Source organism: Natator depressus, chromosome 7 (genome assembly GCF_965152275.1).
Source record: "Natator depressus isolate rNatDep1 chromosome 7, rNatDep2.hap1, whole genome shotgun sequence".
NCBI lineage: Eukaryota > Metazoa > Chordata > Testudines > Cheloniidae > Natator > Natator depressus.
In genome coordinates this window covers 40,842,358-40,869,751 of record NC_134240.1, presented here as the reverse complement: position 1 = coordinate 40,869,751, position 27,394 = coordinate 40,842,358, and the positions used below count along the sequence as shown (strand labels likewise).

Sequence of the window (27,394 nt, the reverse complement as noted above, 5' to 3'; positions counted from 1 at the left end):
ATTGACCAAATAACTAATGTACAATAGCCCTTTAAGTGAAGCTAAATTGGGCAAATGTTCTGTTCCAGATTAGTTCCATAGAGCAATGCTGATTTATTTTATATCAAAATTAACATTTTCTCCTTTTCTGATTTTTAGTTTTCTCCTGTATACTCCTGTGTGCAAAACTTGATTGAAAAGGACGCTCAGCAACGCTGCTATAAATCACCATGCATCAGCAGTTAAGTTTTCTTGTTTTATTTCTAGGCTGGGACTGGGAAACAATAAAATCAAAGATGTGGAAAATGGAAGTTTTTCCAGTATACCAAATGTACGAGAAATACATCTAGAAAACAACAAACTGAAAAAGGTTCCTTCTGGACTACCTGATCTGAAATATCTGCAGGTAATATACTACTACAGATGGTTTTATTTTTATTTTGTTATGCTGCTTAGGGAACATAATTACTCTAACAATTATGTATCTTGGATACTGTTCTTACAACAGATACTCCTGGGGGAATTCTGCGCATCTGCCGACATGCAAAATTCATTTGTCTCGCATAAAAAACATTTTGCCGAGGAAATGCTGCAGTTCCGACTTTTGCCCACCAGAGGCCGCTGTGGCGCTAGAACAGCTAGAATGAAGACAGCTGGCTGTTCTGGCGCCTCAGTGGCCTCTGGTGGGAAAAAGGCGGAACTGCAGCATTTCTTAGGCAAAATTTTTTTTTTATGCTGGAATACACAAAATTCTATGCCCAATGTTGCAGAATTCCCCCAGCACCCTGCCTGTGGAGCCAGGTTAGGACAGAGTGGGGCACACAGGGCTGCTGCGGGGGGTCACACACTGGGGTTCAGAATGGCTAGTGGGGGGACAGACTGGAGCATGGGCTCAGGAGCTAATGGGGTGACAGTGTTGAGCATGCGGATGTGGGCTGCAGAGACCCATGGAAATGAGGGGTAAGGGGACAGGGGCAGATGTACCTGACTGAATAGGAGAGGCTTGGGGACAGTCAGGGTCCGCATCGGGTAGGCTTCTCAACACCCTAACAATCCCACGCCCACATCCAAAGAAAAAGCTCCCACCCACACCTAACACCCTTCAGGTTCAGTCCTAGGCTCCTTCTCCCACACTCAGCTCTTCCACTACCCCTGACTGCCCCAAGCGTTTGCACTGCTTCTCACAGGTGCAGGAAATACAGTTCTGTATTGTAATTTAAACGAATTACACAAAGTTCTGTATAATATGCCTCGTAAGGAATCTATTTGTCAAAACAAAACAAAAAATCTTTCTTTTTTTTCCTTTTGGTCCGTAATGTTACAGACATACTTGCTGACAGATATTTTGAAATAAATTACCAAAATAATTGTAACTGGCATGATTATATTGTGTTATTTTGACAAATAAAATATGCAGAATTTTCCAGAATTTTTTTTTGGTTCAAATTTTTAATTTTTTGGCCCAGAATTCTTCCATGAGTAAACCGAAAAATGGGAAATAATGTATGTGTTTGAAGGGATAACCAAGTACAAGTAACAATCGCTCAATACAAGCAATTCTTTGCAAAGAAAAAACAGCCAAAAGGTATTTTGTGTGGTAAAGTACTATCTAGGAAGCCAATTGACCAATGGCTCCCCAAAACAGGGCAAATAGGTAATAAGTCAATTTGTAACAGAGGCTTGTACACAGACACAGGCTGGGACTGAAATATTTTCATTCCCATGTTGAAAAATATTGATCTCCAAACCTACAAATTTATGATATTATCTATTAAAATCAAGTTGAAACTGAAGTGTAGTGGGAGAAATCAAGGTGAAATGAATGATGCAGGTTTAAGGTTTGGTATTTAGGAACACACCAAGGTTAGAACAGTAATCAGAATCCAAAATGCTTTCATATGCAATACAATATTGCATAAATTGGAAGAGAAAAGCAGCATGGTAATCAGAATAATGTAACTTTAAGGTCTAATATTTCACAATCTGCCATGTCTATGACTTTATTCTACTGCAAAGCCAATAATCTAAGTTTACCAACAGTACAGAGTGTTTGTAGCCCTGATAGCTAGCATGACATATTAAGGCTGTAAAATTATCACTAGCATTACTTTAAAAAAAAAAAAAGTATAGTAAGTCAAATACCTCAGACTGCTGATTTTTTTATTTCCCTTGTTAAGGCTGTGTGTTAAACTTAGGCCATGTTTACCAGAAACTTGAACAAAAATAAAATCAGGAATGAGCCAGATCTGCTCATCAGGCAGAGTTGTTAGAGCAATATGTCATATGGTGTAAATGTACTGCTGTTAGCAGAGAACCCAGATATATACAGTACCGGGGAGTGCCAGATCCAGTCTAATTAGGGTGGATAAACCTGTTCAGTATAAAGGATGACTCTTCTAAGTGCTCTAAGAGCGGCATTCTTATTGGATCAGTTGAAATTTGGTGTGCTCATGGGGGTCTGGGGTAGGGTTAGAGATCCAAATTTGGGGCCATTTGACCAAGGGGGTCATGAGATAAAGCCCTCCCCCACAAAAAAACCCAGCATTTCTTCAGCCTGGCAAATTTCACTAACTTTTTTGAGCACACTGGTGGTCAAACCATGGGTCTGATCATTTTCCAAAGTGTCTCAATCACTGAATATTTACCCCAGCAAGTGGCTCCCACTACTCCTCTGGGGAAGTAGTATTAAAAACATTATTCAACAAAGAGCTAAACTATTGATAGGCTCAAGCCTAACTCTCGTGATTCATGAGCCTAACTCAGACTGATTATATCGTGCATGTGCAGACAGAATATGTAAGAAAATTTCTGGCCAACCACTTTTCACAGAAGTATGGTGGCTCAGGAGAACATGTTGTGGCCGTTGTACCTGAGCTACACCCAGGCGTACCCTTCTGGGGCAGATCTGAATCTCCTTCCTTCTATTCTGTGCGTGTACTAGGATTGGGGGGGGCTAACCCTCAGGGAGTGTATGATCCCCTCTTCTTGTCCCCCACAGAGCTGGAATCTGGGTGCCCTAGCTTGAAGGTGGAGCCAAACTGGGTAGACCATGGGCATGGCTGGATAATCCTGGCCAAAGCAGGGACAGGGAGTCTGGCTGAGGACCTTGTAGTGGGGGCTTAGGGCCTGGCAAAGTGCACAGCTCAGGCTATATAACCAAGTTAGCATGCAACCCTCCAGTAAGCTGCTGCCTGTGATATGTGTACATGCAGAACTCATAAGAGAATGTCAGTATTATATTTACTGTGAGAGTTATAATTATTGGCCCGCTATACCTTTAAGGTTGTGCCCTGACCCTTTAAAGATTTGGAGCTCCGCTGTAAAGAAAAAAAGGAACAAATTGGGATCAGAAATTGATTGCAGGAAGGTTGTTGGAGTGCTCCGGTGAGACTGAGCTACTGTGGGACTTGTGAAAGCTGAGTTTGTCTGTTTTTTTAGGATAGTAACTTTAACAAACCTCAGTTTTAAAATCATCCTTGGTTTGTGAATGTAACATATGCAGCAGCAGAGCAACTTTTTATGTGTTCATGTCTTCTAAAGTGCCCGTGACTTATTAGGATGGGAAGGGGAGGGTGATCTGGGTAAATTGGGTGGAGGGACCATGTTGCAGGGAATGGTGATGGAGTGGAGTGGAGAAAGAAAAACACCAGTCTTTTCTCACATGCTTAAAGTTACAATAACTACCATGTCATAAAAATATCAAGGTTTTGGCTGTGATTTTTCTCATAGACCATCTCAGCAACTACACACTCCAAATCTTTCAAACCATGACCAATATCCCCATTCTGTTATTACCAAGTATACAGAAGGGAGGAGGAATACTTAGGAATCACATAGCAACCATGCTGCCTAGTGGAGAGACCACTTGATTAAGATTATTCCTGGGTCTGCCACAGACCTGTTAGGTGATCTGGGCAAGTCAATAACCTCTCTCGGTCTCCATTTCCCCATCTGTAAAATGAGGATAATTATGTATAGTGTGTTATTTAAGAGTTAGGTGGTATTATTAATATTATTATTTCCTAGCCACAGTTCCACATCAGCTGCAAATGTATATGATGCTACAACTACCTAAATGACCACTAACTACTAAAATAAACATTTCTCTTTCTGTTGAAAAAACTAGGAAATTCACTGACAAGAAACTTAATGCACAGTTAAGATTCCCTTGTGATATCTCATGCCCTTCCAGAAAGTTGAGTTTATTGACACCCAACCCTCTGAAAACCAGGAAATGAAGAGTTAAGGTATTTCAGACTTAAACTTCTGAAAACCAGGAAATACAGAGGTCAAGTACATGCCAACACAACTTTAACCGTGCCCTCTTTGAGCAATGATCCAATATGCCCATAACACATGTAATAACATTCTGCCTTTTCAGATACTGTACATCATTCAGAGAGTAGAGCACATGACAAAGGTAGCACAGAGATTAATGCCTTCTCTTTACTAAGGCAAAACTTGTATTTAAGTGAGTTGTACTTAAAGGCTACCTACATTTGTTTCTCACACACTTGCTAAACCTACTCCCCAGAAAAATACCCAAGCATGATACATTCTGCAACCCCCTGAACTCTTTGTACAATCCTTTTGCTCTCATCCACAGGATTCCATCTAACACTATACTTTCACTTACCCATCATTAAACCCACAGACGACTCTCGTATCATACATCACTGCTGACAACCCCCAGGGCATGAAGACTCCTGTGTACCACTATTAACACAACCTATATAACTCTATTTTGGAATAAGGAATACTGGATCCCTCAAGATATATATCCAACTCTTTTCTTTCATTTCACAAATGGGGGGCGCTCAGAACCATGGCCCTCTCAGATCTCCTCATACACCATAATGGCAGTTCGACCAAGCTGCTCCAACTAAATCCTCCAGTATTCAAACAGCAACACCTCACAGCTGGATTGCATGCAGATAATTTCTAATGGCTATTGCCAATCCTATAGGGGCAGAGTTAAGGTTTTGTTTCTGTGCATCTCAACTCTGTATTTCCTGGTTCTAAGAAATTTAAGGTTGAAATACCTTTCCATAGACTCTTGGATTCCAGGGTCAGAAAGGACTATTGTGATCATCTAGTCTGATCTCCTGTATAACACAGGCCATTGAACTTCCCCAATATAAGTCCTAGAGCATATCTTTTAGAATAATAGCCAACTTTGATTTTAAAATTGTCAGTGATCCACTACGACCCTTAGTAAGTTGTTCAAATAGTTAATTAGTCTCATTGTTAAAAATTTATACCTTATTTCCAGTCTTAATTTGTTTAGCTGCGGCTTCCAGCCATTGAATCATGTTACACTTTTCTCAGCTAGATTGACAATCCCATTATTAAATATCTGTTCCCCATGTAGGTTCGTATAGACTGTAATCAGGTCACCCCTTAACCTTCTGTCATCACCTCTTGGGGTGATCTCTCGAGGGGTGTCAGCTTCTCCTGACTGACCCTCCTTAGTTTGCTCTCAGTCAAGTCAGTTCCTGGACCCTCACCTCCCATAAAGCCTGTTAGTCCTTCACTTTTTGGCTTTTCAGTCTCCTGGCAGATTTCTTGGAGGAAAGTCTGGTGCAGGGCTGTTACTACTTTGCTGTCCAGGCCTTTCTGTCTCCTTTTCCTTCCCTGTACTCTCCCATTTATAGCAGGCCTTGTTTCCTCCATTGGTTGCAGCTGTCAGTGCCTGCCTCCATGATATGCCACTCTGGCAGCTGTGTGGAGTTGTGATCAACCTGCTTGCTTGTAAACAGGACAGACTTTACTGCTTCCCCCCCCCCCCCGACTATGCTCAGGATGGGGTTTGTAGACCCCCTTTACACCTTCTCTTCTTTTTGTTAAGCTAAGTATTAGGACTGTTGATTAATCGCAGTTAACTCATGCGATTAAATCAAAAAAATTTATCACGATTAATCACAGTTTTAATCGCACTGTTAAACAATAGAATACCACTTGAAATTTATTAAATATTTTGGATGTTTTCTACATTTTCATATATATTGTATTCTGTGTTGTAATTGAAATAAAACTGTATATTATTTTATTACAAATATTTGCACTGTAAAAATGATAAACAAAAATAGTATTTTTTCAATTCACCTACAAGAACTGTAGTGCAATCTCTTTGTTGTGAAAGTACAATTTACAAATGTAGATTTTTTTTACGTAACTGTACTCAAAAACAAAATAATGTAAAACTTCAGAGCCTATAATTCCACAGTCCTCAGTTCTTTTTCAGCCAATCGCTAAGACAAACAAGTTTGTTTACATTTACAGGAGATAATGCTGCCCTCTTCTTATTTACAATGTCACCAGAAAGTGAGAACAGGCATTTGCATGGCACTTTTGTAGCTGGCATTGCAAGGTATTTACTTGCCAGATATGCTAAACATTTGTATGCCCCTTCATGCTTTGGCCACCATTCCAGAGGACATGCTTCCATGCTGATGAAGCTCGTTAAAAAAAAAGTATTAATTAAATTGTGACTGAAGTCCTTGGGGGAGAATTGTATGTCCCCTGCTCTGCCATCTATTTCATGTTATAGCAGTCTCCGATGATGACCCAGCATATTGTTCATTTTAAGAACACTTTCACTACAAATTTCACAAAACGCAAAGAAGGTATCAATGTGAGATTTCTAAAGATAGCTACAGCACTTGACACAAGTTTTAAGAATCTGAAGTGCCTTCCAAAATCTGAGAGGGACGAGGTGTGGAGCATGCTTTCAGAAGTCTTAAAAGAGCAACACTCCATTGTGGAAACTACAGAACCTGAACCACGAGAAAAGAAAATCAACTGTCTGCTGGTGGCATCTGACTCATGATGATGAAAATGAACATCTGTCGTTCTACTCTGCTTTGGATCATTATCAAGCAGAACCATCATCAGCATGGACGCATGTCCCCTCGAATGGTGGTTGAAGCATGAAGGGACATACGAATTTTTAGTGCATTTGGCATGTAAATATCTTGAGACACCGGCTACAACAGTGCCATGAGAACATCTGTTCTCACTTTAAGGTGACATTGTAAACAAGAAGCAGGCAGCATTATCTCCTGCAAATGTAACCAACCTTGTTTGTCTGAGCGATGGGCTGAACAATAAGTAGGACTGAGTGGACTTGCAGGCTCTAAAATTTTATATTGTTCTATTAATGAATGCAGTTTTCTTTGTACATAATTCTATATTTGTGAGTTCAACTTTCATGATAAAGAGATTGCCTTACAGTACTTGTATTTGGTGAATTGAAAAATACTATTTATTTTGTTTTTTTACAGTGCAAATACTTGTAATCAAAAATAAATATAAAGTGAGCACTGTACACTTTGTATTCTGTGTTGTAATTGAAATCAATATATTTGAAAATGTAGAAAACATCCACAAATATTTAAATAAATGGTATTCTGTTATTGTTTAACAGTGCGATTAATCACAAAACTAATTTTTAAAATTGAGTGATTAATCATGACTAATTTTTTTAATCGCTTGACAACCCTACTAAGTATATTGAGCTCCTTGAGTTTATCACTTTAAAGCATGTTTTCTAATCCTTTAATCATGCTCCTGGGCTCTTCTCTGAACCCTCCTCAATTTATCAACATCCTTGAATTGACAAAAAGAAAAGGAGTACTTGTGGCACCTTAGAGACTAACAAATTTATTTGAGCATAAGCTTTCGTGAGCTACAGCTCACTTCATCGGATTTCTTTTTGCGAATACAAACTAATACGGCTGCTACTCTGGATCCTTGAATTGAGGACACCACAACTGGACACAGTGATCCAGCAGTGGTAGCATTAGTGCCAAATACAGAAGTAAAATAATCTCTCTACACCTACTCAAGATTCCCCTGCTCATATATGCAATAGCAGCATTATCCTGTTGGCCAGAGAGATGCACCAAGAGCTTATATTCAGCTGATTACCTACCATGAACCCCAAATCTTTTCCGGAGTCATTGTTTCCCAGGATAGAGTCCACCATTGTCTAAGCATGGCCTTCATTCTTTGTTCCTAGATGTATACATTTACATTTAGCCATATTAAAACACATACTGTTTGCTTGCACCTAGCTTACCAGGTGATCCAGATTATTCTGTATCATACACTTGTCCTCTTCATTATTTACCACTCTCCCAGCTCTTGTGTAATTTGCCAACTATATCACTGACGATTTTGTTTTCTTCCAGGTCATTAATTAAAATGTTAAATAGAGTAAGGCCAAGAACCAATCCCTTTGGGACCCAGCTAGAAAACACATGCATTCATGATGATTCCCAGTTTACAAATACATTTTTTGAGACCTATCAGTTAGCCAGCTTAACTCTTCATTTCCTGGTTTTCAAAATTTTGAGTGTCACTGTACTAAATGTTCTGGAAAGGAACAAGGTTAACTGTGTGTTAAAGTTTTTTGCAGGGTAGATTGATTTAAATCAAAGGAACTTAAATCACCAATTTTAATCATTTTTTCTTTTTCTGAGGAAAGGTTTAACCTAATTGATTGACAACAATTAAAATATGTTGATTTGCAACCAATAGATCTCATCCACTCACATCTAGTTTTTATTCTTAGATTGGAAGAGGAAAATAAGCTATCCTGCATTTTCAGTTCCGAATCAGTTTCTTAACTTTGAATGAACTAGTTGCTGAAATGAACTAGTCGAATAAACTGGAATGAAGAAAATATTCTCTTTCCATATGCAAAAGAGGCTAAACAGCACTCAAAAGCTGTCTCAACACTTAAACTCTGGTTCGACACTTAAACTCTGGTTCCAGGTGCTTAGTCAGTGACTTTCCCCAATTCAGTCATTTGACTTTCTGTAAAACTTTGGTAGCCAGCATGTATGTAGGCTGTCATAAAATAAAATTTAATTTTAAAGAGTTTTTAAAGAAAAATTAATTTAAATTCAAATAAAAAATCTGTTCTTTAAATTAAATCAATTTTTATCTATCCTGATTTTTTGTCCATGAATACTGACATATATTTCCTGTTTTATTAAATCATCGTTATAATACAATTATGAATACCATTTTAGAACATGTTGCTTAAGATTATGCTCTCTAATGTATATACAAGCTATGCATTTTTAAGTGTTAGTTAATAAAAGGGCAGATGTTGCTGAAATTAATACAATATTAGCTCTAGTAAAATAAATTTATTTTTATCTACTGTGAATAAAAGCTTACTTTTTAAGGAAAATGTAACACATGCATATGCCCAAATATGTTACATTAAGAGAAGCTGCACATCTTCACTCTATATTAACCATTTTGCCATCCTATAAATGCTGGCATCTAAGTGGCACGTTAGATGACACTATAGTTATATTGCTGAGTTGGATTTGTTGTTCCTTAATGCAGCAAAGCACTGTAGAAAATTTCATGAACCTCGCTCATGCACTATATGTTGCTCAAGTAATGAAGACAATCTGAAATGTTTGAGCTTTCATGGTATTAAAATGAGAAGTTCATTTAGATTAAGGTAGGGTGTGAATTTAAAGTGGAATAGCTATTCCTGATTAACTCCCTGTGTGGATATTCTTATCCTGAAATAAGAGTTCCGTATTTTGAATTAACTTAGCCCTCTTTTATGCTAATTTGAAATATGCCACTTTTATTCTGGAACAAGAGTATCCAAACAGGCAATTAATAGGAAATAGTTAATCAGGAATAACTATTCCAGAATACAGAATAGCTGTCGTGTTAGTCTGTATCCGCAAAAAGAAAAGGATCCGATGAAGTGAGCTGTAGCTCACAAAAGCTTATGCTCAAATAAATTTGTTAGTCTCTAAGGCACTACAAGTCCTCCTTTTCTTATTGCAGAATAACTCACCACGTAGACAAGCCCATACAGATCTATGCAAATAATTTTTTTGGTTTGCTGGCAATTCTGAAAAGCCAAGAAAAAAATAGTTTCAAGTTGAACCAAAACCAAAACTTTTTGTAATTTCTGGTGAATTGAAAAGTCAAAAAAATAATTTTGGATCAAACAAAACTTTTTATATTGACATTTCAAAATGAAATATTTTCATTTTGAACATTTTTATGTTTTTTATTAAAAAAACAAAGGAAATTTGAAACAGAAAGATATTTCAAACTGAAAAAAAACAAACATTTTGTTTCAGAAATGTCAGAACAAATGCTCTCACCTCCATGAATATGGAGTTTCCCAATACAAGTACAATTTCCAAAGTACTTCCACTGCCTAGGAGGTTTAGATGGAGAGGTACATATGGATCAACTATTCAGCTGATGTACACCTTGGCACAGAGCGCAGAGCTTGGGGAGATGCGTTTAGGGAATGCTAGTATCACAGAGTTCGCTTAAGGCCTTTCGGTTCAAGTAGTGTGTTTTAAATAACTTCAGTCCTGCGGGGGCAAGGCTACCTTCAACTTACTCCAGTGAAATTCTTCAGGACCAGGCTAGCTACTCAAGCTAGTATTGTGAGAAACAGATTTAGGCCTAAGACCAGGTCTACACTAGAAACTATGGGAGAGGTGGTGTTTTTTGTGATATTACTATATTGGCAAAAGCCCGATTGTAGATCCAGTTATACCAGCATAGAAGTGGTTTTACTGGAATTACTTATTTCTTTTGCTGAGCTGGCCTAAGCTATTCCATCAAACACACTTATTTGCCAGTATAAGCTGTGTTTATATTAAGAGGGTTTGCTGATATAGCTATACTTTTGCTAGTGTAGACCTGGCCTAAGTCTCTACGCTGTTTACAGTTAATACAATACACACACGAGTGAATGCACATGTTAAAGGAAAGGGTATATTGGTATGTTACGCATATAGTCAAAGCACTGTGATAACAGGATAATAAATTAAATCTGACAATTTTGCAAAACAATGGAAAAATCCCCTTCTAGTGACCTATTACCATCTGACTTTCAACTCTTGATATTATAGGGCAGGGGTGGCCAATCTGTGGCTCCAGAGCCACACGCAGCTCTTCAGAAGTTAATATGCGGCTCCTTGTATAGGCACAGACTCTGGAGCTGGAGCTAAAGGCGCCAACTTTCCAGTGTGTCGGGGGGTGCTCACTGCTCAACCCCTGGCTCTGCCACAGGCCCTGCTCCCACTCCACCCCTTCCCGCGCCCTCCCTTGAGCCTGCCATGTCCTCACTCCTCCTGCTCCCTCCCCCGCAGAGCCTCCTGCAAGCCATGAAACAGCTGATTGGGAGGTGCGGGGAGGGAGCAGGAGGTGCTGATGGGGGGCTGCTGACGTATTAGTGTGGCTCTTTGGCAATGTACAATGGTAAATTCTGGCTCCTTGTCAGACTCAGGTTGGCCATCCCTGTTATAGGGGTGTACATCCAACTGCTCTACAGAAAATCCAAATCATAATTTTTTTTGTCAGTGACTGCATCAGCATGTTTTTCCCCCACTTTACCTACTAGATGTTATCACATATTTTTCTTTTTCTTATTCCTACAGGTTGTCTTCCTTCACGCTAATAATATTGCAAAAGTGGGAGTAAATGATTTCTGTCCAACAGGAGGAAGCACGAAGAAGACATTATACAGTGGCATTAGCTTATTCAACAACCCTGTGAAATACTGGGAAGTTCAACCTGCAACGTTCCGTTGTATTTTAGGCAGAAATAGCGTGCAGCTTGGGAATTACTGAAAGTGACACAGAAGTTTGCACATTCCAAAACTATCTTTAAATAGACATGTTATGTTGCTGGTTTTACAATACTTGAAACCTGCTGTAAAGGGGCAATTTTACACCCTTTAACCAGTTTACAAAATATCTACACTAATTTAGAGATTGTAAATTAGAAACACAATATACCATAGCAGTCCTTTGTTTTATTTTATAATGTTAAACTTACGTTTTTGAGTAAATTATGCAATAACCTTGATTTTCAAGGAAAGGAGGACTCTTGGAAACAGAACTGGAAACTGTACTTTGATGTTTCCTATTACAGATTTTAAATTGTTTACTTAAATCTACTTTGTTTGTTTTTTTGCCCAATACAGAAGCAATGAAAAGCAAAAAAAAAAAAAAAAATTTCTATAATGACTTTTTCAGTACTGAAAATATTTTATTTTAAAAAGTGTATATAGAATGCATAAAAAATTGCAAACAAAATATATCAGATATAGTGTGTCAGATTTTTCACTGGTAAAATTAATTGGCTAAGAGCAATTAAAAAGGTATGGTATTTCAAATCTGATGTTGGTCTAGTTCTTCTAATGTCACTAAACCAGATTATATTTAGTTTTTTTTAGTGAAATCAATTTGGGTTTGATACCTGAGAATTAAGACCTTAAAACTCCTAACTTTTTAGTATTTATTCCTGCAACTCTTAACCATAAAATGTCTATCAGTGTTTTGCTACCAACATAACTGTATGCTCTCTGAATACTAAAAGGCAGCATTCAAAATTTACCATATGCTTCAAGCTTATTAGGAGCTGTTATTAAAATCTCTGTAGGGAAGCACAAAAATAGTAACATTTTATATATATAAACTGTCATCATGTTCTTTATTTTAAATATGATTCTTTTACATTTTTTGACATTAATAGTAATTAATGATCTAAAAGTACTCCAACATTGCTGAATATACGCAGTGTATAATGTAAATGTAATTGACATAACTGCTTATGTTGGATAACACGCAGAATATGCAATACCGACAGTACTGTATAAAATGGATATTTTATATATCTATTTAGTGTATATTTGTTACTCATATTCATCATAAATTAAATGAACTTAAAGATTACCCTGAAATGTAAGTCTTTTAATAAAAATGTTGGATTGAACCCAAGTTATTTTATTCCTGTCTTAATGGAATATTGATAACATATACAACAACACTTACCACTTAGTTTATTATTTTTTTAAGTACTATTTTTGCAACATACTCCCAGTACACAATTATAAACATTGACAGGTATAATTTCTGAAGGTATCTCAAAGTAAACTCTTATAGTACTTTTTAGGCTTTCCTTGTATTAGTCTTTGTTCCAGTTCTGCACACACTGAAGATAATTTAATACTACATTTTATCTTACTAAATCACCAAGTTATGTGTTTTCTTTATTTGAAGTTCTAGTGCAAAGTGATGAAGAGAGGGACTGTATGCAAACAATACTGCAAGGAAATTCAACTGCCCTCTTCCTCTTACTTTTTTCTCTGAGATGATATTCTAAAAGATTATTCACTTTGTTCTCTAAAAGTCTTTAGATAAAGTCTTCTAAACATTCTCCACTCAGCACAATTACTTAGATCAGAAAAGTTTGTGGAATATGAGTCAAAACAAGAAACTCTGGCTAGTTTTCAGCGAAAAGTAATGGGTAGGAATTTCTGGCAGTAGGTCCTGTTGGGCTTGGGATAGTAGAAGTGGCAGCTGCTGTTGAGAGTGGTGAAATTGGTGGGTGCTGTTAGGTGTAGTGCTGACAAAGGATTTGTAGGTGCTGTTTCAACACTTAGCCTTTCCACACCACTCCCAGCTGTTGCACACTCTGCTCCAAGTAAAAATGCTGTTTTCCATGAGTGACAAACCAGTCAAGTGCTATGAGGAGTAGGGGAATAGCCAACTCATCGCCTTTAAGAGATGCTTTGAAGGAGCCAGTGTTGGTAGGGATAAGGGCAGAAATAAGGAACTGGAGCTGGGGGCAGAGTGGCAGAAGCAGGAGGAGAAATCAGGCCTTCTCCTTCCTTCCCCTTAGCTCTCTCCTATTAGGGGCAACCAGAGGTTTAGTGATTTCATCAACCCTTCCTACATGAACACAACTAAGGCTACTCATATAAAGGACTTACAGGAATGATAACTATTTAAGATTCAAGTGTGAAAGATAACAAGTAGCTAAGAGTTTAGGTGGGACTGATCTCTTATGTATATTATTCTCTTTCCAACTACCACAAGGTGATGGTGCTTAAGACTGTCATCACCATACAGCTAAGGGTAGCGTAGAATTCCTCCTTACCTGTAAGGGGTTAAGAAGCTCAAATAACCTGGCTGGCACCTGACCAAAAGGACCAATGGGGAAAGAAGATACTTTCAAATCCACGAGGTGGGGGGCTTTGTTCTGTGCTCTTTGTTTTTGTGTGTTCTCTGGGGAAGCAGAGAAGCATCAGGTCAGAAAACTTCTTCTCATAAAATCATCCTAAAATGAGTCTCCATATTGCAAAAAGAGTAAGTAAATAAGGCAAGGCACATTAGATTATCGTTTGTTTTTAGCTTGTGAATTTTCCCTGTGCTAAGAGGGAGGTTTATCCCTGTTTTTTGGTAACTTTGAAGTTTTGCCTAGAGGGGAATCCTCTAGGTTTTGAATCTGATTACCCTGTAAAGTTACCTTCGATCCTGATTTTACAGAGGTGCTTCTTTTACTTTTTTTTCTTTATAATAAAGTTCTGTTTTTTAAGAATCTGGTTTACCTATTTGGTTGGTAGATTATTCTCAAGCCTCCCCAGGAAAGGAGGTGAAGGGGCTTCGGGGGATATTTTAGGGAAACAGGAACTCCAAGTGGTCCTTTTCCTGAATCTTTGTCTAACTCACTTGGTGGTGGCAGCAGTACCCATCCAAGGACAAGGAAGGATTTGTGCCTTGGGAAAGTTTTTAACCTAAGCTGGTAGAAATAAGCTTACGGGGGTCTTTCATGTGGGTCCCCACATCTGTACCCTAGAGTTCAGAGCGGGGAGGGAACTCTGACAAAGACATTTGACCATTATGATCAATTTAGTCTGACCTGCAAAACCCAGGCAGCAGAATTTCACCAAATGCATCAGGCATATAACAAAAGACTTAAATTTAAAAAATAGCATGTGATTAGGTAATTAAACATTTGTATCACAATGCATACACATAAAGGGACTGTATTAAGGGTTGCACAGACAACTTTAATTCTAGCATTTCCTAACACTGAAAGTTTGACTTTGCAGCTTTAATAATGTTCTTTCAACATAGCTTTTGTGTACAATTTCCTAGGCTGTTAAAAAAGCAAACTAAAAAAACCAAATTCCATCATGTGGCATCATATTGACACCCACATGGTTCATCCTCGTGGACTACTGCCACTTGAGCTCCCTAAGTAACTGATAGTACTATGTTGTCATCTTCTATGTGGATCAGCACTAAAGTGCGATGAGACACTTTCCATGTGGGTTACACATATAATATCTCTCAGCAGAGGAAGTGTGAAATTCAGGAATCTTGGGTTCCATTCTAGGTTATGGAGGGAGGGTGTGGTTAGTAGGCACAGACTTTTCTGCCTAATTCCCTGCTCCCCCCCAGCTTGACCGCTTCTGACCAATCCCCTCCAACTTGCCTCTGTCAGAGTTCTCTCTCTTCCTTACCCCTGGATCCTCATCCCAGTCTCTTTGCCCAGAAAATCCCAGTTCTCACCTCCACTGTTTTTTCTTCTTCTTCACCCTGCTCCTTTCCAACTCCATTCCCCCTTGCTCCACTGGTTCCAAGTTCCTGTCACTTTGCCGAGGCAGCCCTCATTTCCAACCCCCAGCTCCTCATCAAATCTCAGTCTCCCTGCACCCCCAGTTCATAGGACCTCATTATCCTCCTCAGATCACAGCCTGTCTCCCCCACAAGCCAACTCCCGTTTTCCATCCCCCACACCAGCTTCCAGTCCCAGGCTATTTGCTCCAATCTACTTCCCCTGTCCCTTGTCCCCTCTGGATAAGAATCAGGCAGCTACGTCCTCCATGCTGCCTGGGCCCAGCAGAAGAGGTATTTCTATCACAGAAGAAAGTGTTTCCCTGCTTTCAGTTCCAGTTCCCAGACCCAGCCCTTGAATGTCCCACAGCAATCCAGAGCTGCAAATACAGGGCAAGCTCTGCTCAGCCCTGGGCTGGAGCATGTCTAGTGAAGACAGAATCTTCAGAGATTTTAGTTGTTAAACTCTACAAAAGTCTTTGCTGAGCATGCGCTAACTCTGATTTTTCAAAGGCTCACAACTTGGGAAAATCAGAGTAGATTTTCACAGGGATGGCAGAGAGCACATCCCTGACTAAAAGGGTGTCCACCCATCAAATTTCAAGTCCCTGCTCAAAATATGGGAGTACTATAGCTTTTGAAATAAAAGGTCTCTCTAATATTGGCAAAACAATGATTTTTTTTCCTTATTGTCATTATCTGAAACAGCAGAATGTTTTAGCTGAAAATAAATAAATAAATAAATAAATGTATGAATGAATGAATAAATAAATAAATCAGCTTGAGGTAGACACCCAGCATGGGATATTTCAGCCCAAGCGGTTAAAATTTTGCAATGTTAGAAGCAACTGAAACCAGGGTCCTATAATGAGATGTGTTAGGCAGCCTTAATAATAGGTGGTGCTACCAGCCCCATATATTATAATGAATGGTACACTGAAGTGGCTTCTTTTCTCCCTGTTTCACAACATAAGAACAAGGGGACATTCAAAGAAATTCAAAGGTGGCAAATTCAAAACCCATAAAAGAAATACTTTTTTCTCATAAGGCATAATTAATATGTGGAACTCATTACTAGAAGATGCTGGGAGGCCCAAAGTTTATCAAGGAAGTTTAATTAGAAAATTGACATTTACATGGATTACAGGAATATCCGATGAAGTGACCTGTAGCTCACGAAAGCTTATGCTCAAATAAATGTCTTAGTTGCTAAGGTGCCACAAGTACTCCTTTTCTTTTTGTTAAAAAATTGTGGAAGCAAAATTAAACCTCAAACTTCAGGAAGTAAACCAATCTTCTATTTTATACTAAAGTAATTATTGGGATTAGGAGGAGACATAATGTAGAGGGCAGATTATCCCACATCTGTTTTATGCAAGTTTGTCTACAACTTTTTCTTAAGTACCTTGACTAGATGGAACACAGGTCTGAATGAACTAGTAACAGAATTTCTGTTTCCTATTGTTAGTAGAAAGTTTCACGTATTTCTGAGTTAACATAACTCAGTTAAGTAACCTGATTTTTGTAATTAGGCATAAGTCTCTATAAGGCAAAGCCTATTGAAGACCATGAAGTCTTACTCTTTGTTGTTATTATTGTTACTCTTCTAATAAATTACTGCTATAAAATATTCAACCATTTTGACATTTTAAAATATTTGACCGATATGTGACCAGTCAACTGATCAATTATTTTTGGACAGGTCAAAAGCCCAGCCCTACTTCAATGAGATGTCAAACCCCTCTCCTGGGCATGGTAGGTGATTGAAATACACCGTAATAACCTTGGATAAGTTTAAGCGCATGTTCAGCACATGATACCAAATCGCGGTCACAATACACCATGAAGGGTACAATAAAAAAAATGGAGTTCACAATTACACCCAGACTTATCCCACTCTGTTACAAACCTACATATGATAATCTGTTTATCTCTGCACATATAAGAAGAATCTCAAACCCAAAACTCAGTAGTGCCAAATTCCTGCAAAACTCCAGTATTAATTCCTGGAGGGCCAAGGAGATAAATTATGTATCACACTTCTAATTAGCAGCTTACTATGCAGACCATGAACTACTCAAAACCAGCAATGTTTGAAACTAACCAATTCCTGACTAGTCCCATCTAAAGCAAAGCAGAAAGATACAGAAACATGGGGAGGAAACTGCACTCCCAGCCTTTGTTCGGTTCACAGGTGTAAGCACATGTGAAAAAGCCAAAGCATGCATGATGCAAATCCTTCTTATCTTTATTGATGCTCTTCTGTTGGACCCTGCCAGCAGGACATCTGTTTAAACACAGGAATCTCTCCCCCACCCACACTTTTATTTAAATATATTTCTGACCATCAGTTCTCCTCAGTCCCATATTCACCAAACTCCATAAAATTTATCTTGTAGCACACATTTTCTACAAACAACTGTGTTCCTAAAACAGCCTTATAAAAGGACTATGGATCTTTTTCTTTGCTCTTTTTCTTTGAATTTAACAATTCCTTACAGCACAACAGTTATCAAAATTCCACCAGAGGATGGCAGCCTTATCCCAGTATATCAAGCAAAGCAGTATTTCTGTAGAGAGTAAGAAAAATAAGTTAATGCAGTAAAAAAAAAAAAACCAATCAACTGTACGGTAGCAGTCAAAACAGTATACATCACTTAAAGGCTTTAAGTTCATTTGGCAGTTTAGCCTAATCATTAGAGTCCTGGACCAGGATTTAGGAGACCTAGATTCTATTCCCAGTTCTGCCATTAGCCTGCTGGGTGACCTTGAGAAGTCATTTGGCCTCTGTGTCTCAGTTTCCCGATCAGTAAAATGGGGATACAGATACTGATCAGCCTCCTTTGTAAAGAGCTTTGTGTTCTATTCATGTAAAATGCTACAGAATAGCTAGGTATTATTTATTATTAATCAAGTAACTACACATTTTTAATAAAACAATACACATTTTTAAAAAGCTATTTCAAAATACTGTAAAGTCTCAATTATAACCTACACAACCAGAGAAGGACTGTACACTCAATTTGTATAAATCACATGCGTTAAATACAGTGACAAGGATTTATTTCAAATCTATCTTGAAAGGGAGGACAAACACAAAGTGAATCTATATGTTTTAAAGCCCAAACTCCTATGACTAAAACTAATTTATGATTAAAAAAATAAAATCAAGACATTTCAAAATTAAGACCAACTTCAGCCATATCACCCCCTCTATTCTTCATAAGTACCTGACTTCAGTATTAAAGGAACAATCCATTATGGAAAAATAACAGGTTTTTAAATTATATTATTTTACATACAGTGCCTGAGCACTTTTTTTTTTTGGCAACAGGTGCTCTATATCTAAAGAACTAAAGTTAAAAAAAGCACGATTTAGCTGAATACTACATGATTTTTGAAACACGATGCTCTATGCCACATAGGGATAATGAAGCCAATTAGCCACTGATTACAACAAAAGTAAAAGTAATATTCTTGGTTCTACATGTTATCTCACAGATGGGTTTGTACAGGAAAAGCTGCAATTCTGTCCCCTTGTGAGGACAGCAAACTTTCGCAGGTGTTAAGTCTCATGTCTTTTACCTATCCTGGGGCAGAATTTCACAGTTCTCCCACTCTTAGAAAAGGAGATGGGCTAGAGCAACCTGTGGTGTTTCCACCATTATTAACTTTGCAGGTTCAACTGATTTGAACACCTGGTTTCTTCCCTCTGGGACTCTGTGACCAGTGGTATATAGTGAAAAACATCCATCTTAAAACAAAAGCTTTGTTTATTTTGAAGTAAGAACAGAGATCTTACCAAAAAATGGATTTTAAAATAACTGCCTATATGAAAAAACATGTCCATCTTAACTAAAGATTTACCATCTCCTGATGGTAAACTGGGCAAGCCTAACTTCTTCACAGACCCCCAGAGAGGTCGTGTATCAGTCTGTTCCCCCCAAACATTTGCCACCCCTTTTTATCTTGCCAGAGATCTTTTGACCTTCTGTATTAGGGTCCAAGCCATTCCTGGTCAAACTAGTTCTGTAGGCTGGCTGGAGACAAGAGATAGAATACTCAAAGCTTATCTGTTTTGGCATGGTCCCTTAACCACTCTTAAGTGTTTGCTGATAGGTGGTTATCTGGGGCCATTCTTCTCCTTCCTGCCTATATTTCAGACAGACTCCTATTGAGATTAATCAATATATTCACTCAGTAATCATCATCCCAATTGTCAGACCAACTTAAAGTATTCACAAATGTAGATGGCAGAGCCCTATCCACCTGAGATGGTTTTGTTGATAATTTGAAAATACTTTTGCACTTTGTAAGCCACTGCCTCCTAAAGCATGAGAGAAAGGGGATGAAAACTAGCTGGGGGGAAGTGGGGCAAGGACAACTCTCTCATTTGTTCTTCAGTCTCAGCTTTCAATTTTAAAAAACTGTCTAGTTATTCTAGTTGTGAAGAAAACCTTCAAAGTATGAAGTGTAACCAACACAGAGATGTCTGCCTGAGTTTACAGAGAGCCTGAAACAACAGCATTAATTTATTTAAATGGGAGCTAACTCAAGTGCCAAAGATGATACTTCAGATATCAACAGAACTATTTAACTGCTTATCAAAACATGTAAGGACTTGACTACACTGGCAGTGGTGTGTAGAGTATGTGTAGCTACATGCTGCAGTGACAAGCAGGCTGTGTCCACATTGTGGTAGCTGGAACATTTCCCATAAGCTCTCCACACCAGACACTTTCCCTGAAGCGGGAAAAGGCTCTCGCATCTCCCTATGGAGGAGAAAGACTACAGCAATGGAGAGCTGCCAGAGCTTTTTCCCCACTGTCTCCCCCTTGGAAGAGCCTTTCCCTGCAGCAGAGAAAGGCTCCAGCAGCAGGACACTATACTACTACAAATAGCAGCATAAACATGGGAGGCATGGCTTGGGAGTGTCAAGAGCCATGTAGGGTACACACCCTAAGATTTCAGTGCGTCTTTACTTGCCTACACAGTGCCTCATGTCTACACTCCTATTTATACCCATGCTAGAGGGTATACATGGTTAGTCTCTAAGGTGCCACGAGTACTCCTTTTCTTTTTGCGAATACAGACTAACACGGCTGCTACTGTGAAACCATGCTAGAGGGGCATGCAGTAGATAGTATATGTACTCTACATGCAACCATAAGTATAGACATTGCCTCAAAAAGTGGAGGAAGTACATATTATTAAGATATACACCAACATTTCCCAAAGCATGGCAGATGCCAAGGGCTACCCAGGGGACTGGAAGACCTAAAATTAAGATGTTCAGACTTCTAACAGTTCCTAAAGATGGGTGAGATTGGTTTCATAAAGGTTGTTCAGCTTTTGGATGTTTGGAAAACACTGCTGTAAACTACTACTGTTTTGTCTATATTCATTCTCCCTTAAACTAATCAGTTAAAAAGTATTTTCCACAAACATGTTTGGTTAAAAAAGAAGTCCAGATCTGCCACATAGCTCCTAAGAAGAAACTTCTCCCATCCACACATACAGAAAGTGATAAATTACTTTTCAGATTTGTGCCATTGAATTAAACAAACCAGCTTTATTTGATATTCAGTAGTTAAATACTACTAACAGATGTTATTCAGTGTGAACAATACCAGCAATTATCTAGCAATAGTCTTGCATCTAGTCTGACCTAGGTCAGATTTGATGATTCGAGTGGATTTTTTGACCCTACTACAATCTAGGAGTCTGTGAATATTTCATATTTAATTAAAATCTAAGGTAACAGTGATATCTTCTGGTCTACTAAATTATTAAATAGATCTTCCCCTTCAGTCTTAAAAGGCATACCTAATATTGTACTAAATAATTTTGCAACTGTTCTAAATTTAAACTATAAAAACTATGCAAGAGAGCTGGACTCCCTCCCTTCTACATTTCACCTGATTGGAGGCAATATCCAAGTAGCTTACTTAATTTTCTTAACAGAAGCTGTGGGTACTATTGGCTGATTGGCATCAGTAAAAGCTATTTTAAATGTCTAAGGGAAGGTGGGCCATAAAACTAAAACTGAACAGTGGGCGTCTCGACATCCTGTATTCACTTACAAGTTTTGAGCCATGACCATTTGTCCTTATTTTTCCTAATCTTCTTTCTTCCTTTCCAAAGTTTATGAACATTTTTGAACTTGTCCATGAGTTACATAAATGTTATCCTTATAGTTTGTCCTTTCAAAAAGAAGTAGGAAGAAACCCCCTTTTGTAACAGAAGCATGAATTCTGATCAAAAGTTTTAACTGAAGAGTTGTAGGAATTTCACATTGAAATAGTTACAGTGTCTTTATTTTAGATTTTTTCAGCCTTGCTCACTGTTCTACAGACTGAAGAATGACATTTTATTTTAAATTAAAATACAATGTAGCATTTAGAGAGAGATACAAATATAAAGCACATCACAATTGGGAAAAGAAAACAGACATAGGTGTGTGCCAATTTTTACATACAGTTATGTAGTGCTTCCCTTGTTATAACTTTAAAAAATGTATGACAATAAAAGTACTGATTACTTGAAATGAATGAAGGCATAATCAGCACACACCATTTTTCGACATTTGTTTTCTTCGGAAAGACTTAAAAACTCTTGGTTTTTTTCCTTTCTGGGGAGACTTGAGGTTTGGGAATGAAGCTGCTAACAGGAAACATATGGAAAAGCTCTGCAGTAAATGGAAAGTTGGCTTGAACTCTATGTGCCACGTATCACATCCCAGTGTCTCAAATAATCTGGTAAAAAGTTAATAACATTCACCTTACATGCTCAATGAATCACTTTGCTGATTATAGCATGTGAAATTTAAGTATAAAAACAAGCAGAAAAGCTGATAAATTCTTTACAAAAAATTCCCAAAGTAGCAAACGTTTTTAAAAAGAAATATTATCCAGTGCTTCAACTCTCTTTAACAAGCTGGCTAACACAAGTCTTGAAAAACATCCCATAAAAGATTAGCTCAACAATATATGCTGCCAACAGACAGACTTGTTGTAGTTTGTTTATAAAATATGAACAGTTCTGTGCAAAAAGTATATTAAAATTATTAACTATTATGCTGCCAGGAGAGACGGGAAGATGTAATGCTTTTATCCTGTAGAAAAGAAATATTCACCAGACTAACTAAAGCTACTACTCTTCTCACTCTCCTTTTGATAGCATATTATTTACAGTGTGTTCACCTACCATTATAAAAATCCAAGGAAGTAATAACCTTACAGCTGTAACACCCCAGTTCAGCAAAACTTTTAAAGCACATGCTTAAATCTTATTCAAATCAATGAGATTTAAACACATGCTTAGAGTTAAGCATGTGCTTAAGTGCTCTGCTGAACAGGGTTGGACTTGAGCATGTGCTTATTTGCTTTGTTGAACTGGGGCCTAATTTAATTAAGTTTTATAATACATCATCAGTCCTGTTGTCTTAAACTGGCAAACAGGTGGTCCAGGGTTATGACAGCACCACACCTTAAGTTGGGGGTGGGGTGTGGGGTCATTGTCTGGCTTCCTGAGGGAAGGGGTAAACCGCTTTAAAGGGAGCTGGAGACACACAGACTCTTCTGCAGAAGCAGAGCAGATTAGTGTGGTGACGCTGACTCATCCCCCAGGGTCCAGAGGAGAAAGGAGTGGATAAGGGGGTTTCTCCCACTGGTCTTGCCCTTTTCCCCTGGTCTTGCGGCAACTGCAGTGGCCTAGCTGGGTGTGGGGGCTAGGACTCTTCAGGCAATTGGGTGTTGGCACTTGGAAGCATACAGAATGTATGTGAGACCCCAGACGGGGAGTCATTGCTAATTTTACATTATATTTTCATTGCAGATGTGGGAGGACGGACCACAGACAGTGGCATGGATATGTGGGCACAGCATTGTTTACTGGTCACATAGGCGGCATCCAGGTTGTCTGAGGGTTCACAGCCGAGGCTCAGTGAGGAAGCAATCCTGAGCTGACACAGAAGGGGGGGCATGATATGGGACCAGCTGATGCCATTTGTGTATACCCTGGGGGCCTGACAGTGGGCACCAGATGTACTTTGGGGGAAATTATTTGGAAACGTGAAAAGGGGTAGCCTCAGTGCTTATTGCTAAGACGGACTTGAGGCAGATCCTGGAATTTTTTCCAAGAGTAAAAATGTTATGATTGGACATGCTGCAATGCAGAGTATGGCAGGGAGCAATGAAGCACCGCCTGCCCCCCAGTTAACAAGGCTAGAAGGTACATGAGCAGGGAGGCGATCAAATTCATAGAGGTCACAGGGGAGTCGGGTAACTTCACATCCTGATACAGAATATGGGGCACCATTAGTATACAGGGAGGATGGGATTCACCTGTCAGACTTGGGCACAGACATGTTTTTGGCTGATATTAAAGGGAGCATTAGGAGATATCTGAGAACCCAGTTGGGTATACAGGGGCAGGGCAGGAAGAAGCAGCTAAACTAATTGCTGGAGCCTCTTTGTGGTGGATGTCCAGTGCAGGTGCTCCACAGGGAGGGGATACAGTGATCAGATACATGGTTTGGTGAAGGATTTAAAGGAGGTGTTTATTAAAGGAGTGGAACAGGGGGTGTTGGAGGCGCCTATGGCTGGTACAGCAAGGAGCCTACTCATCACTCCCTTATAACCCACCTAAACTCTCATCCAAGGGGGATGGGGATGGTAAAGTCACAGCAGCAGGTCGGCTGGGGACAAGAATGGAAAAGCGGGGGTGCTGACAGAAGCCTCAGGTAGACAGTGAAATAATCACGGAGATATTTGCACTGTACACTTGTGTCTACCAGGTATTCCCAGACATCTAATAAAGTTGCTGCCTAATTAAACCATATCCAATGTCTCCTGTCCTTTTCCCAGTATAGCCAGACAAAATGGACTTGACATTATTCTGTCGGGAATATAAAATAAAGCTTCTTTTGCTTCAAAGGGGACACCCATTAATGTAGTTTCACAAGAGGGATAGGTGTGGAAAAATCTCTTTGCAAAAATTAGTGGCTGGAACCTGAAATCTTGTAAAATGCACCCAAAGAGATCACTGCCACTACCTTTGACAGACCAGCCCATGTTATTTGTAACTCCCTGACTTACTTTTTTGAACTCAAGACCTCTTAAAACATTTTCTTTTCAGTGACATCCCTCTCACTATTCCTCTTTGCTACACAGGTTTCAGAGTAGCAGCCATGTTAGTCTGTATTCGCAAAAAGAAAAGGAGTACTTGTGGCACCTTAGAGACTAACATTTATTTGAGCATAAGCTTTCGTGAGCTACAGCTCACTTCATCGGATGCATTCAGTGGAAAATACAGTGGGGAGATTTATATACATAGAGAACATGAAACAATGGGTGTTACCATACACACTGTAACGAGAGTGATCACTTAAAGTGAGCTATTACCAGCACGAGAGCGGGGGTGGGGTGGGGGGGAAACCTTTTGTAGTGATAATCAAGGTGGGCCATTTCCAGCAGTTGACAAGAACGTCTGCGGAACAGGGGGGAGGGGGGCGGAATAAATATATGGGGAAATAGTTTTATTTTGTGTAATGACCCATTCACTCCCAGTCTCTATTCAAGCCTAAGTTAATTGTATCCAGTTTGCAAATTAATTCCAATTCAGCAGTCTCTCGTTGGAGTCTGTTTTTGAAGTCTTTTTGTCGAAGAATTGCAACTTTTAGGTCTGTAATCGAGTGACCAAAGAGATTGAAGTGTTCTCCAACTGGTTTTTGAATGTTCTAATTCTTGACGTCTGATTTGTGTCCATTTATTCTTTTACCTAGAGACTGTCCAGTTTGACCAATGTACATGGCAGAGGGGCATTGCTGGCACATGATGGCATATATCACATTGGTAGATGTGCAGGTGAAGGAGCCTCTGATAGTGTGGCTGATGTGATTAGGCCCTATGATGGTGTCCCCTGAGTAGATATGTGGACACAGCTGGCAACGGGCTTTGTTGCCACTATGGATCTAGAAGCCCTCTATACCAACATTCCACACAAAGATGGACTCCAAGCCGTCAGGAACAGTATCCCCGATAATGTCACGGCAAACCTGGTGGCTGAACTTTGTGACTTTGTCCTCACCCATAACTATTTCACATTTGGGGACAATGTATACCTTCAAATGAGCAGCACTGCTATGGGTACCTGCATGGCCCCACAGGATGCCAACATTTTTATGGCTGACTTAGAACAATGCTTCCTCAGCTCTCGTCCCCTAATGCCCCTACTCTACTTGCGCAACATTGATGACATCTTCATCATCTGGACCCATGGAAAAGAAGCCCTTGAGGAATTCCACCATGATTTCAACAATTTCCATCCCACCATCAACCTCAGCCTGGACCAGTCCACACAAGAGATCCACTTCCTGGACACTACGGTGCTAATAAGCGATGGTCACCTAAACACCACCCTATACTAGAAACCTACTGACTGCTATGCCTACCTACGTGCCTCCAGCTTTCATCCAGAGCACACCACATGATCCATTGTCTATAGCCAAGCTCTACAATACAACTGCATTTCCTCCAAACCCTCAGACAGAGACAAACACCTAAAAGATCTCTATCAAGCATTCTTACAACTACAACACCCACCTGCTGAAGTGAAGAAACAGATTGACAGAGCCAGAAGAGCACCCAGAAGTCACCTACTACAGGACAGACGCAACAAAGAAAATAACAGAACGCCACTATCCATCACCTTCAGCCCCCAACTAAAACCTCTCCAATGCATCATCAAGGATCTACAACCTATCCTGAAGGACGACCCATCACTCTCACAGATCTTGGGAGACAGGCCAGTCCTTGCTTACAGACAGCCCCCCAACATGAAGCAAATAAACACCACACAACAGAACCACTAACCCAGGAACCTATCCTTGCAACAAAGCCAGTTGCCAACTGTGTCCACATATCTATTCACGGGACACCGTCATAGGGCCTAATCACATCAGCCACACTATCAGAGGCTCCTTCACCTGCACATCTACCAATGTGATATATGCCATCATGTGCCAGCAATGCCCCTCTGCCATGTACATTGGTCAAACTGGACAGTCTCTAGGTAAAAGAATAAATGGACACAAATCAGACGTCAAGAATTATAACATTCAAAAACCAGTTGGAGAACACTTCAACCTCTTTGGTCACTCAATTACAGACCTAAAAGTTGCAATTCTTCAACAAAAAAACTTCAAAAACAGACTCCAACGAGAGACTGCTGAATTGGAATTAATTTGCAAACTGGATACAATTAACTTAGGCTTGAATAGAGACTGGGAGTAGATAGGTCATTACACAAAGTAAAACTATTTCCCCTTGTTTATTCCGCCCCCCACCCTCCCCCCCCCCGCTCTTCCTCAGACGTTCTTGTCAACTGCTGGAAATGGCCCACCTTGATTATCACTACAAAAGTTCCCCTCCCAACCCCCCGCTCTCGTGCTGGTAATAGCTCACCTTAAGTGATCACTCTCGTTACAGTGTGTATGGTAACACCCATTGTTTCATGTTCTCTATGTATATAAATCTCCCCACTGTATTTTCCACTGAATGCATCTGATGAAGTGAGCTGTAGCTCACGAAAGCTTATGCTCAAATAAATTTGTTAGTCTCTAAGGTGCCACAAGTACTCCTTTTCTCTTTGCTATATAGTCTCTCTCGTTCCTTTCTTATGCCATCCTATGAAATATCAGTGACCCAGTTTTGACTCATTCCAATTTATGGAGGTAAGCAAAGGAGAGGAAATATCCAACTATCCCATTACCTCTCCCCTTCTTCTCTTTCTGGATCACTGCCAGTTTTGTTTAAGCTTTATTCCTCTATACTTCAGAAAACACAATGAGAAGACAGAATAATGTCTCCCTTTTTGTGAGACGAGGTGGGTAAGGTTATATCTTTTATTGGACCAGCTTCTACTGACAAGCTTTGGGGTACACAGAGCTCTTCCTCAGGTCTGAGAAAGGTACTCAGACACAGCTAAAAGCAAGACTGAAC

The 27,394-nt window shown here is 39.3% G+C and overlaps 2 protein-coding genes across 4 annotated transcripts in view; one reads left to right on the top strand and one right to left on the bottom strand.

Annotated features, from left to right (window-relative positions):
• ASPN (asporin) overlaps positions 1–11,616 on the top strand; it is a 34,965-nt gene extending 23,349 nt beyond the window's left edge. Inside the window, exons 7-8 of the mRNA XM_074958213.1 lie at positions 247–385; positions 11,424–11,616. Of these exons, the coding sequence (XP_074814314.1) occupies positions 247–385; positions 11,424–11,615 (331 nt within the window). The 3' untranslated portion in view covers position 11,616. The remainder of the gene's footprint in view (positions 1–246; positions 386–11,423) is intronic.
• The window catches only part of CENPP (centromere protein P), a 310,225-nt gene that overhangs the window by 165,895 nt on the left and 116,936 nt on the right, over positions 1–27,394 (bottom strand). The gene's annotated exons all lie outside the window — the stretch shown is intronic.